General features: G+C 46.6%; 1 protein-coding gene across 1 annotated transcript in view; it reads left to right on the forward strand.

The window, feature by feature from the left end:
- PLXNB1 (plexin B1) overlaps nt 1-13,093 on the forward strand; it is a 76,833-nt gene that overhangs the window by 59,580 nt on the left and 4,160 nt on the right. The window contains exons 18-37 of the mRNA XM_058845111.1: nt 21-157; nt 631-807; nt 996-1,164; nt 2,283-2,525; nt 3,758-3,934; nt 4,268-4,416; nt 4,632-4,732; nt 5,499-5,716; nt 5,905-6,083; nt 6,568-6,634; nt 7,189-7,335; nt 7,807-7,984; nt 8,815-8,918; nt 9,567-9,651; nt 10,363-10,529; nt 10,883-11,043; nt 11,285-11,432; nt 12,124-12,188; nt 12,271-12,346; nt 12,701-12,775. Of these exons, the coding sequence (XP_058701094.1) occupies nt 21-157; nt 631-807; nt 996-1,164; nt 2,283-2,525; nt 3,758-3,934; nt 4,268-4,416; nt 4,632-4,732; nt 5,499-5,716; nt 5,905-6,083; nt 6,568-6,634; nt 7,189-7,335; nt 7,807-7,984; nt 8,815-8,918; nt 9,567-9,651; nt 10,363-10,529; nt 10,883-11,043; nt 11,285-11,432; nt 12,124-12,188; nt 12,271-12,346; nt 12,701-12,775 (2,823 nt within the window). The remainder of the gene's footprint in view (nt 1-20; nt 158-630; nt 808-995; nt 1,165-2,282; nt 2,526-3,757; nt 3,935-4,267; nt 4,417-4,631; nt 4,733-5,498; nt 5,717-5,904; nt 6,084-6,567; nt 6,635-7,188; nt 7,336-7,806; nt 7,985-8,814; nt 8,919-9,566; nt 9,652-10,362; nt 10,530-10,882; nt 11,044-11,284; nt 11,433-12,123; nt 12,189-12,270; nt 12,347-12,700; nt 12,776-13,093) is intronic.

The following is a 13,093-nucleotide window of genomic DNA, read 5'->3' on the forward strand; positions in this document are numbered from 1 at the left end:
TTTTTTCCTCCCTCTTCTAGAATCCAGAGCTGAAATCCATTGTTCCGACTCAGGGTCCCAAAGCAGGAGGCACCTGCCTTACCCTTCTGGGTTCGAAGCTGCTGACTGGGCATCCTAATGAGATCAGTGTCCTGCTTGGAGACCTCCCTTGTCAAATGTAAGATCAGAACTTGCCAATGTGCTAGCTGTGCACTGCCCTGAGTCCTTCTCAGAGCCTCCCAGGGTGTGATGCTGCCTGGAGCTGCTGGAGCTCCGCTTTCCTCTGTGTTCCAGGGGATCTTCCCTGTGAGGGTCATGGCAGCAACCTCAACCATCTTAGATTCTGGCCCACCTTCCCTGGATGTGAGCAGGGCTGCACACCTCTGTTCTGCTTGTCCCTTGACAGAACTTAACCCATCCTGACAGTCTGCTTTTGCTGGTGGGGACAGTGACTGTGCCTGCTTTTTGTCCATGTGCTGCTCCTGACAGCTGCCCAGCAATTATTACTTGCACAGATAAGGCACAACTGCTTTCAGCATGAGATTTAGGAAAATAGCAGAAGAGGTTTGCAGACCTTCTGCAAGTCACAGTACTATAAAATCTCTCTCTGCAGTAGCTGTGTTAATCCCTTGTTCTTGTTGTCTCTTCAAGCCTCTCTGAGATGACAGAGGATCAGCTGGCATGCCAGACAAGTCCCAGCAATGTGTCCACAGAACTCCCAGTAACCATCAAATACGGGGAGCAAGAGCGGCGATTAGAAGGATCTCTCTTTAGATACACTCTGGATCCCAACATCACTTTTGCAGAGCCACCTAAGAGCTTCCTCAGGTAAAAAGAATGAGTGTCCCTTCCCCTGGGCAGTGTGCTGGAGCTGCAGCACCAATGGCATCTCTCTGAGTGGCACTTTGGTGTAAAGCCAGGCTTGTAAGAATGAGCATAAACAGAAGGATGGGAGCATGGACAAAATTGATATAATGAATAGCAGGTGAGTCAGATCGGCTGCTTTTGTCTTACAGTGGAGGGAGAGTGCTCAGAGTTCATGGATACAACTTGGATGTTGTACAGAAACCAAAAATCCGAGTTACAGTTTCTCCATCTGAACGCCGGCGCCGAGGAGTGGGGCGATGGCGAAGGATCATCCCAGACTCTGAGTGTCCTGAGGGTTCTCTGTGCAGCATCCAGCAGGTAGCACAGCACTCAGTGGGGGGATGTGGGTGTGCAAGGGTTGATGTTCCACCTCTGAAGAGGTGGAATTTCTGTCCCTAGGGCTTTTTGCCTCCTGCCACTTGGTGTTATCTGCTTGGATTGTACCAACAGTCTTGGTCCATGGAAGTGTTCCCTGCCAGACTGAGAGGTTAAGCACTTTCACAAACATTTCCATGGGCTGGGTCTGCCTCTGCCTAGACCTGTGCAGGATTGTGATGTGGGACAGAAATAGCAAGGCAGCAGTGTGGAGATAAAGAAATCTACATCTCTGCCAGAGAGCTTGTGTGGCTCAGTGTGTCTGTGGTTCAGATTCTTCCTTTTGTATATTTCAGTCTGTCCTTGTAGTTCCTGGGATCTCTTTCACTCTGAGATACAAAAACAGGCAGTAAAATTACCAGCACCACAATAATTTCCTGCTCTTCTGCTGCCAGTCTGCTGAGATGGGTCATTACAGAGGTACTGATGTAGCCCCAAGGTCACAGAGCATGCAGCAGAGTTTACAGAGGTAGAGGGTGGTTTGGTGGCCTAAGTACAAGAAAGATTAGCATTATTAGTGCAAATGATGAGGAGCTTCCTGTACATAAATGTGTTCCTGATGTACATGCATCAATAACAGCTGGTTTTATCAATGTTCTTAGGAAAGATTTATGGCTGTAGGGCAGAAAAGAAAAATACTCTAATACTTCCATCAAATGTATAAAACATAAGCAACCATGGGAACACTTTCACAGAAGCATTCAGACTGGGAAAACAGCCTTGCATTGAAGGTGTTTGGTCCTATTCTCTCAGAGCAGGGAAATCTAAAGCTGGTTTCTGTCCAGAATTTGTTGCCAGGGGAATGTCAGAGCTGATTTCCACTGCTGAGACCTTCCAGCAAAACCAGTGCTATGAAAGCTTTGCTTTATAGGAACATGGGGAATTCCTCAGATCTTGGATTTTTCCCCTTTACAGTTAAGCAGGGTTCTTCTGGCATTTCTCCAGATTAGAAGAATGCAGACTGGCCCCAGATTGTTTGGGGTGGAAAGTATTGCCAAGCTGCAGGAGAAGCATTGGTGTTCCATTACTGACACTTGTTTTTTTTTGCCTTTTCCACTTAGTTTGAAGAACCATGTCTTGTTAACTCTTCCTACCTGATCCTGTGCAAAACTCCAGCCATTAACCTGCTGTTGAGGAGTGTCCGTATCAAACTGGAATTTATTCTGGATAATTTGAGTTTTGATTTCAACTCACTGCATCCCATGCCTTTCTCTTATGAAGTCAACCCCATCCTAAAACCATTGAATGCTGAGGACCCTGCCAAACCTTATCGTCACAAGCCAGGAAGTGTCATCTCTGTGGAGGTAAGACAGAAAACAGCTGGAATTAATATTCTTTGTATGAAGTTTTAAGTTGGTGTCATGCAGCATCCAAAGTTTTTAAAGCATTTGACAGGTAACAACCTGTCACAGCACATCTGCTTTGGCCTGTGAGAAACAGTACATAAAAAGAGGGAAAAGGGGGAAAGAGTGCATCAAAAAAGCATCTTGAGTCCATAAATCATTGTTAGGGGCTTCACAGGACTTACGGAAACTTCTGTGATTTGTTTTTGTTTTTTTTTTTAATCCTAATTACTACTTGTATATGAGATATTAGTATTACATTATCCCTACATCCTGTTCTCAGCTGCTGACTCTCTCAAACTTCAGTTTCCTCTAGAAGTAACTTAGGAGTAAAAGAATCCTGCCAGTGGGGAAGATCTGTTACTAAGTGAAGGATGTAAGAAAATCACTCATTAAAGATAACACAGAAGAGCACAGTGACTCTATTTTTACTGTACCTGCAAGAAAAAAATTTCTGAGGTATTTCTTTTGTATGGAAAGGTACTTTTCAGCCCAGTACTCTCAAAGAAAGTAATGGCTGCTGCTGTAGGTGCAAATTCTCCACATGCTCTCTTTTTGCATATGGGTAAAAACTGTGAGGATTTAAGAGCCTAGAAATGTCTAGACCACTGCCATTGGAGTTGAATGCATCTTGGAGATGTAGGGCAGTTTTAGAACACTGGAAGAGAACTTTAAAAGACAAGGAGGTTGATCTGCCAGCCTGTCGGGTTACCCTGACAGAGCTCCGGGTTTAGAAAGCATTAAAGCATAAAAATGTAATTAACATCAGTCAGCATGGTTTTATTAAAAAAAGAAAAAGTCTTAATCCCCCAAAATTAAAGCAAATAAGAGAAATAGCACAGATATGTTACACATTTGAAAGGCATTGATTGACTTACCTGAGTGTGCAGGTTAACTGACATGAGACTACTGAGCTTAGCTGTGTTTTGGCTGAAGAGCCTTAAGAGGACAGGCTATTTATAACTTATGTACTTATGCAGTGTGCTGTAGGTCCTAAAGCTAAATCTAAATCATATACAAGTGAATTTTTCAGCTTACAAAGTTAACTCCTGCAGCCTATTTACGTGTGAGCCAAAACAAAGAAAAAAGGCTACTTTCATCTCATGGTAGTGGTCTCCTCCAGCTTCTCTGAAGCCATGGCAATGCGTGGTTGTTTTTTCCCTGATCTCATGTGCTGTCCAAATCTATTTCAGGGAGAAAATCTAGATCTGGCTATTTCCAAGGATGAAGTTATGGCTATGATAGGGGAAGGAATCTGTGTGGTGAAGACACTAACAAGGAATCACCTCTACTGCGAGCCGCCCTCGGAGCAGCCAGCTCCACGGCACCGCACCAAGCGGGAGGGCACGGACCTGCTCCCAGAGTTCACGGTAGGGAATTGGCAGCCCTGACAGAAATTCTGTCATTTCTTGAAGCATGTGCAAGAAGTGGGAGTGGGATGTGAAGTTAGGAAAGGTAGATGCCCTGCTGAGGGATGGGGGAGGTAACAGGAAGGGCAGGGAACTGGTTTTGTTCTCAAATTCTGTTCTTAAGGGCTAAAGCTGCCTGAAAGTAAACAGTATAGTTGGGTTCAGTGTGCTGTGGGACAGCTCTTCTGGGCAGCTGTATGCCCCCTGTGGTCATTCTGGAGAAGCCCTGTGGCTTTGTCTTTCATTCCTGCACAGAGGAATAGAATCATCATGGTAAATGCTTTCTTCTTACAGGTTCAGATGGGAAACCTGAACTTCCTCCTGGGCCGAGTGCAGTATGACACAGAAAGCCAGCTCACCTTCCCACTGGAGGCACAGATTGGTTTGGGTGTCGGTGCATCCTTTGTGGCACTGATTGTTCTGGTCATCGTCTTCATATACAGGTAAGAAGTTCTGGCATGGATGAGGCCTTTAGTTCCTCACATTGTTTTTCAGTGGGTGTGACCAAGCGTGTACATCCTGGGCCTAAACAAGGTTACAGTTTTCTTTATTTTGTGCCAAATTCTGAGCCCCTGGTGGTGTTGGATGTGGGAGGCATGTTGCACTGCTAGTCACAGTCTGCATTGTGGTTCATTCATTCATTTCCTTCTTATTGCAGGAGGAAGAGCAAACAGGCTCTGAGGGATTACAAGAAAGTTCAAATTCAGCTGGAAAATCTGGAAACAAGTGTTCGGGACAGATGCAAAAAGGAATTCACAGGTCAGTCACTGAGCTCCTGGGTTCTTGCAACTTCAGGGAAACTTGGAGAACCACCCTCAGCCCTACCCCTCTTCCCATTCCTGTGTACTTGTCTGCATAGCTCAGAGCAGGCAATAATTTATCCTATGCCAGTGCACAGAAACACAGAGCCAAATTCTTCCTTTTTTAATTCTTTAATTCAGAGCACAGTGATCTATAAAGACCTCTCTCCTTCTCCACTTCATCCTCCAGACTCAGATGAAGAGCTAAAGTCAAGACAGCACATTTGGAGGGATCTTAAGGTCAACTACTAGCCCAGTCTTTATGTAGGGCGAGTTGAATTGCAGTCCATGTTCTGAGCTTACAAACCTTGTACTTCAGCTCTTTACAACTGTAGGAGACCTGGGGCTCTGAAACTCTGCAGGTGACTGAGACTGTAGTCCCTAATTAATATGTGAAGGAGTAAGGAGCAGGTCTCTAATACTCGATCTTTGCTGTAAGTAATTCCTGTAACCACAGATGTATGCTGAATAGTGACTTTCTCTTTATAAAATTGGAAGCCAGCTCCTGATGGGAACTTTCTTCATGCTATTTCTCCTGCTGCCTAGTCTAGTTTTAAATGTTCTAGCAATGAGACCCCAATATGCCTTTTCCTGACAGGAAACATCCTTCCTCTTTCTCAGTCCCATGCTGCTGGCCCTAGTTCCTCCACTTACCTCATGCTCTGCACCATCAGTTGAGATCATGTCACTTGTGTCATCCTGATGGGCATTTTCCTTTCCCTCAGACCTAATGACTGAGATGATGGACCTCACAAGTGATCTTGTGGGCACAGGGATCCCCTTCCTGGACTACAAGTCCTATGCAGAACGCATTTTCTTTCCGGGCCACCGTGAGTCGCCACTGCAAAGAGACCTTGACATCCCTGAGTGCCGACGGCAGACAGTGGAGCAGGGCTTGGTTCAGCTCTCCAACCTCCTCAACAGCAAGCTATTCCTCACCAAGGTAATGTCCCTCATTCTGCTGGCAGCCTGCTGCAGGGCCAAAGCTGTGGCACTGGCAGCAGGATGTGGGCAGTGTCTGTTAAGGTTCATTCCTTAATAGTTCCCTGCACCACTTCTTTCAAGAGCCAGCAGCTGTGACTGCTTTGTTTTCAGCAGATTCACACACTGGATTATCTCTCTCCCTACCAGTTCATCCACACTCTGGAGATCCAGCGTACTTTCTCTCCGAGAGACCGGGCCTATGTAGCGTCGCTGCTCACGGTGTCACTGCATGGGAAGCTGGAGTACTTCACTGACATCCTCAAAACACTCCTGAACGACCTTGTGGAGCAGTATGTGGCCAAGAACCCCAAGCTGATGCTGCGGAGGTGAGTGAGCCAGCCATGGTCCCACAGGCAGCTACAGAGCCTTGCTGCCTGGCTGGCAAGCTCTGAAAGGCTCTGCCAAGTCTTCTAATCCCACTTTGCTGTTTAGAGGTCCCTGGGTTTACAGTCATGCCATGTTTGGAAGCTAAACTGAGGTATATCTCATGTTTAGATCCCCAGTAGCCTCCTATCTGGTCCATCCTTCTGGTCTGAACACATTTCCCTTGTTTGAGACCTACCAGAGGCTTTCCACTGTTCCCTGCTTCTTGTCTCTCCAATTCTGTAATTTGGTGCCTCCTTCAGGCTGACAAGTGCTTCCAATAAGTAGTGTCAAAGTCATTAATCGTGCTGATCTCAAAAGGCTTTTTTTTTCTCTCCATTCTGTATCATGACTTAGTGTGCTCTTCTTCCAAAGGGAGTGATCTTTACTTCCAAATCTCTTTGTTTTGTACCACATTCCTGTGACCAACCTGATGTTCTCTTTTAGGACAGAAACAGTGGTAGAGAAGCTGTTAACCAACTGGATGTCCATCTGCCTGTACGCGTTTGTGAGGGTGAGCTCTTTGTCCCATTGTGATATAGAGGGGCCAAGAGGGGAGACAGGCACAGCTTTGCTTTGTGCCTCACTTGTAGCTGAAATAGGGCCAGGGTCACCCTGTATTTCAGGGTGAGGAATAAGAGGTGGGCTGCTCACTGGGAACAGGGATTCTTAAATCAGTATCAATACCGCTCGTTTCCAGGATGTGTCACCAGGTCATGGAGGCCTCAGTGTAGCTCCTTTATCTTGAAATACACAGACCACAGGCTGGTCTGTGCATGGGAGGACAGATGCTGGTCTAATTCCTTTGCTGGAGGGCTGGGGGAGGTGGCAAGGATTCTGTCAGATTAGTGACACAGAAGTAGAACAATGCCTTGGTCACATGCATCTCTCTGGTAGCTGGACAGTGCACTTTCCTGTGCACGGAGCAGGAACTGTTGGCACAGGCTCTGTCTTTGCCTACTGTGGATCAGCTGCTGTATCCTCAGTCCTGCTTGGTATCTATGTTTCCAGGCCTGGGGCGGTGCTGGGAGGAGTAAGCTGAAGTTCTCTCCTTCCTTTCCTTGCCAGGATTCTGTCGGGGAGCCCCTTTACATGCTGTTTCGAGGAATCAAACACCAGGTGGACAAAGGGCCAGTTGACTGGGTGACAGGGAAAGCCAAATATACCCTGAATGACAACCGCCTTCTGAGAGAGGACCTGGAGTACCGCACTCTGGTAAGCACCAAATCCTCTGTCCTCATTGGTATGACAGGGCTGAATGTCTCTGCTCCCATAACCAAAGCACAAGTGCAGCATCCTGCCGCTGTCTCCTGAGAGCCAGGTTTGTTCCAGCAGCACAAGTGCGTAAATGATGAAGAGTTCTGCTAAATCAGGTGCTTTTGCCCCAGGCTGATAGGAGCCTTCACCACAGTCATCTGGTTTATGTGCTTGCTGTGTCTAGAAATAAGGGCATGACGTTGTTGATGGCACATCAAAGCTCCTCCAAGGTGCTCTTGAACTGGCTTCCAGCTCTTGACACAAGGCTAAGAACACAAGATTGAGGTGTTTAACATCTGTGATGTTTTCTTTTCTGAATCTTCCAGTGAAAGGACTAGCTGTTAACTTGCCTGAATGCCAACCATCAAAGGTGTAAATGTGTCAGATGTAATCTTTTCAGCTGAGTAGCTGTGACCTTTTCTTCCTCAGACCTTAAATGCTTTGACACAAGCAGGAGTTGGTGCAGGAGGGGCAGAAGAGTCTCAAGGGATTTCTGCAAAAGTTCTGGACTGTGACACCATAACGCAGGTGAAGGAGAAAATCCTAGATCAGATCTATAAAGGGACGCCATACTGTCACCGGCCAGACCCAGACACTCTGGACCTCGGTAAGCAGAGCTCTTTGGTGACAAAACTCAGTGAGGAAGTGAAGGAATGTGTCTGTGCACAGCCCTGTGGCATGTGTGACATTTGTCATTCTCTGCTGAGAATGACAGAATCATCACTCTGGCTTGGACACAGCAGGGAAGAGGCTGTAACAGAAAGAGACAGGGATTGGAAGGAAGCAGTTGGGTTCAGCCTCTTTCACTTCATGGTCATCTTTGCCAGACTTAGACCAGAGCAATGGCTTGGGCAAGGGGATATGGAAAAAAAATATGGAAAACATGTAGGAGGGAAGGAGGATTTGAGTGCAGTGCAAAGCTGCTGTGGGCATAGAATGGCACTTCCTGGCAGTGAAGTCAATGGCAGCCTCTTAATAATACATACCAGGGAGGATTTTGCCCATGATAGTTAATGAATGGTAGAGCTTACATTGGGAGAGAAAACACTGTTTTCCATCTTCTTAATTCTGTTGATGAATAATGGTGACATTTAGGGATGAGAAGGTACTGAGGAGATAGCAGCTGATAAGAACTATGGGTGCATATTTTTGGTTTGATCCACCTGCTTGAAGAGTCACAATCTGACAGAATTTGTAGGAACATGACAGGTGGAACCTGGGAAGCCACGAGGCCGCGTGTCTCTGTGCTCAGAGGGGTCTGTGACTGCAGGACTCAGCATCATTACAGGCACTTGCTCAGGTTATGTTGTCTGTGAAATAGGACAGGTAAAAATTGACGAAGACCAGAGGGTGTTTAACAGGGCCAGCCAGATTGACGTAGATGATGCCTTGAATTAGCAGTTAATCCTTTCATTTTCTGTGTTTCAATGGCTGTAGAGTGGAGATCAGGGCTGGCAGGTCATCTGATACTGTCCGATGAGGATGTGACATCTGTTGTTCAAGGAACTTGGAAACGTCTGAACACTCTTCAGCATTACAAGGTCAGAGCTCAGTCTGCCATTGCCTTATCTCTCCTCTTACCCTTCTGCATGCTGTCATGCTCTGTTTGTGGCTCTGGCTCCCGGTGGACCACTGTCAAAAGGTTGGACCTTTCTTGCAGAGTATATTCAAATTAAGTCAGTGCTGTGGCTGCAGCCTGACTTCAGCAAACACAACCCTGAATTTATCCCGTACCTGAGATATGGACATGTGTAGGACTTGGAAGGATAGGCACAAGTTCATACTGCAGTGAAGGTGATGTGCTGGATCTGTTCCTGTTCCAGGCCAGACCAGTTCGGAGGTGATGACGCACTGAGCTGCCAAGTACCTTCTAACAATGGAAAGAGGGATTTTTTTTAAATTACCTTGCATCAGTGTGTTGTATCTTGCACCAATATGTTAGTACCTCGCTGCAACATGTTCTAGATGTGAATGACCTCAGTCCCTGAGTCTTTGTTGTACTTTGAACATTTGTTTTTTAATTGGTACAGACAAGATTTTCTCACCCTCAGGAAAGACAGTGATGGTGCCTCAAAATCCCTGTTTCTGTCCCTATTTCTAATGATAGTACAGCCTGTTTTGCTCTACGAGCACTTGCCTGTTGTGCTGATGAGAAACATGCTTTGAATGTTGTTTTGCTTGTGTGCCAGGTGCCTGATGGAGCAACGGTAGCACTCGTCCCACGTCTGACCAAGCACATCCACAGGGAAAATCAGGATTACATCCCAGGAGAAAGTGAGTTTGATGTCCTGTTCTCATAAAATTACTTCAGAGCATTTGCCAGTTAGTGGGACAAGTCTCTTGCTGTAGCCCCAGCTTTATGCTGATGTAGAAGGCTGACACATGCCTTGGACCTTCATAGGATTGTCAGGAAATGTGAAAGCTTGGTCGGGTGAGGTCAGAGAAAAGCAAAAGTGTGAGAGCAGAGGAAGGCTGGGCTGGATGTGAAAATGCAGAACAAGCACAGTTGTCTAACTCTCTAGGGCTGACTGCAGTCTGCAACTTGCAGAAATCTTAGTAGCTTCAGGTGCTGAGCATGGCCTGAGGGGGATGATGGGATCCCAGGCAGCTTCCTTACTGCCTGGCAGTGTGAGCCACTCCATGGATACTCCTGTGGCATGAGGGATAAAGCCACAGGCTGCAGCCTAAGAGATTCAAATTGGATATGGAACAAAACTTTTTCAGCAAAAAAAAGTGGTTAAACCCTGAAACAGACCACTGGGGTGATGTGCGATCTCTGGGGAAGTTTCCAAGACCTTGAACAAAGGCAACTTGCTGTACTGTTGGCAATGGTTGTACTCTGAAGAAGGCTGGATAGAGGCCTCCAGAGATTTCTTCCCATTTGTATTTCTGATATACTGGGAAATCTTGCTTTCTTGGGGCTCACCTGGCCAAGGTGTACTGTGAGAGAGCCAACACTCATCTGTAAACAATTGCTTGGTTTAGAAACACCAATGCTGGAGGATGCAGATGAAGGTGGGATCAAACTTTGGCACCTGGTAAAACCAACAGAAGAGCCAGAGCTTCCCAAGCATCGGCGTGGGAGCTTGAGAGATCGGGAGCGGGCCAAGGCAATCCCAGAGATCTATCTAACACGTCTGCTCTCAATGAAGGTGAGAAGTAGCACAGATTGTGTTGTGCTTGGGATCTTGCCTTCCTTCCTATCCCCCAGCAGATTGCAGGGGTGTGTGTGAAGATGAAGCAGTACCCTTTACCTGCAGTGGCTTGGAATACATTTGAGTCTCCTCTACATTTTGCTTTGTTCACAAGGTTCTCCCTGGCCTCTGTTCCACAAACCAGAGGGGCCTCCTTTCTCCTTTGTTGCTGCTCCCTTCAGTGGGGTGGAGCACCCTTGGATGAGTGAGGGGCTGTCACTGAGAGGAAGAGGGTGACCTCTCATCTGTGAGGCCTAGGCTCTTTACTCTCCCCTGCCTATGCTGACCCTGCCCTACTTGATTTTCCACAGGGTACCCTGCAGAAGTTTGTGGATGACTTGTTCCAGGTGATCCTAAGTACCAACCGCCCTGTTCCTCTGGCAGTCAAATACTTCTTTGACCTGTTAGATGAGCAGGCCATACACTATGGGATTGCAGACCCTGAGACCATCCATATCTGGAAGACAAACAGGTAGGGTGTTCCTGAGGGCCCTGGAAGAGGCACTGCTGACTTGCTTAGAGCTAGCAAACTGACAGCAACCTCTGCCTAATGAGGAGGAGAAAAATGCAAGTGCAGAGCAGCAGACCATAGGGTGAAGAGCTGGTTTTGCTGGGAGGACAAAGCAGAGAGATGCAGTAACATGTAGAATATCTTTTGGCACTGTAGCTGCTGCCTTTGCTGATGCCTGTTTGCACTTCCATCCTCTCTACAGCCTCCCCCTGCGGTTCTGGATCAACATCATCAAGAACCCGCAGTTTGTTTTTGATGTGCAGACGTCAGATAATGTGGATGCTGTGCTGCTGGTCATTGCACAGACCTTCATGGACTCCTGTACAATAGCTGACCATAAGTTAGGGCGGGTGAGTACAGAGGGAGAAGGGAGCGTGGTTGGCACAGAGAGTTGAGCAGTGCTGCCTTAGAAAGGCAATAATGTTTACACAGCACCATGGGGACAGCAGGCCAGGCTCCCCCGGCTTCCATGTGCAGCTGGAAAGTAGTGGGGCTGTGAGGAGAGAGGATAGGATTTTGTTTAGCAACAAGAAATTGTTGAGGAGTGCTCTTCATTTACAGCAGCTACTTGAGGGACAGAGCTAAACTCTAGCTGGCTGTGGCATATAGTCACAGGGATGCAATTTGGGACATTCAGGTTGGCCATTAGGAAGACTTTCCACCATCACTACTCACCCTGTGTTGAGAGTGGAACAGTCCTGCACAGGTCACCAGAGATGGGATGGGTGGATCTGTGGAGCACATCAGGCATCAGCTGTGCAAAGTCATAGCCAGTGTGATCTCATACTGATGATCACCCAGCTCCAAGGGGAAGGCTGGACTAGGGATCCCAGGGGTCTCTTCTTCAACATATCTCAGGGTACCTCAGACTGCATTACTAGAAGAGAGCCTGCTATTTGAAGTGCCTCTCCATGCAGAGGACAAAAATTCCTGATCCCAAACAAATGGTAGAAAATAGAAGTGATGGTGTTATCTGCTGAGGTTAGCCCACAGCACAATAAAGGAATTTTTCATAACCAATTCTGGTTTTGGATGTTCAAGGACTCTCCAATCAATAAGCTGCTTTATGCCCGGGACATTCCTCGCTACAAGCAGATGGTGGAAAGGTAAGTGATGGATGTGAGGAGCTGTAGTTTCAGCAGTGAGGAGGAGGGACCATGCACTAAATTGCCTGTTGCCCTTGCCTAGGTACTACGCAGACATTCGTCAGACCATCTCTGCCAGTGACCAGGAGATGAACTCTGCCCTGGCTGAGCTATCACGGGTAAATAAAAGTATTTCAGAAGTCATCTGGCCCCTCACCTGTGTATCCAGGAGAGAGTTATTAATGCAAAGATGAGATATTCCAGCTGAGTGTGCAGTTCTGCTCAGACACAGTGACTGTGCCTGGTGGCTGCCCTGCACCACAGGGAGGGTGAGGGTCTGCTAGGTAGCACTGGAGAGAAGAGGGGGTAGTCAAGGATTCAGGGCAAGAAATACATGTGATTTTTCCTTTGCTAGGAACTGTTCATGAATTCACTTTGCTGTTGCTTTCTTAATGAGTTGTGAGGACACAGAATTCGACAGGACAATTGTTAGGTGTCTCACAGGTTTGTCTAATTCCTTCTCTTACAAACAGAATTACTCAGGTGACCTCAATTCCCTGGTGGCTCTGCATGAATTGTACAAATACATCAATAAGTACTATGACCAGGTGAGTGCGTGTTTCCAGCAGGTATGAATATGCCTTTGTTCTTTTACCACCCAAACAAAAAAACTACAAAAAATTAACAATTAAGAGCAGCCAGACTATTCCAACACCATGTATTGTTTCATTGGCATGCATAACTCATGTCATGAGTTTCCTTTATTCTTATCAAAGAATAAGGGAGGAGGTCAGCAAAAAGAACTTGTCTTTAACTTGGAGGCTCTTGGGATTTCATGTGGGCTTCTTCATTTTTACTCCAATATCCAAATACTCTACTTAAATAAATGCAGTTAGTTCAGATTAATTTACTAAAGACTTAATTTT

This window comes from Poecile atricapillus, chromosome 9 (assembly GCF_030490865.1).
Source record: "Poecile atricapillus isolate bPoeAtr1 chromosome 9, bPoeAtr1.hap1, whole genome shotgun sequence".
Taxonomy (NCBI): domain Eukaryota; kingdom Metazoa; phylum Chordata; class Aves; order Passeriformes; family Paridae; genus Poecile; species Poecile atricapillus.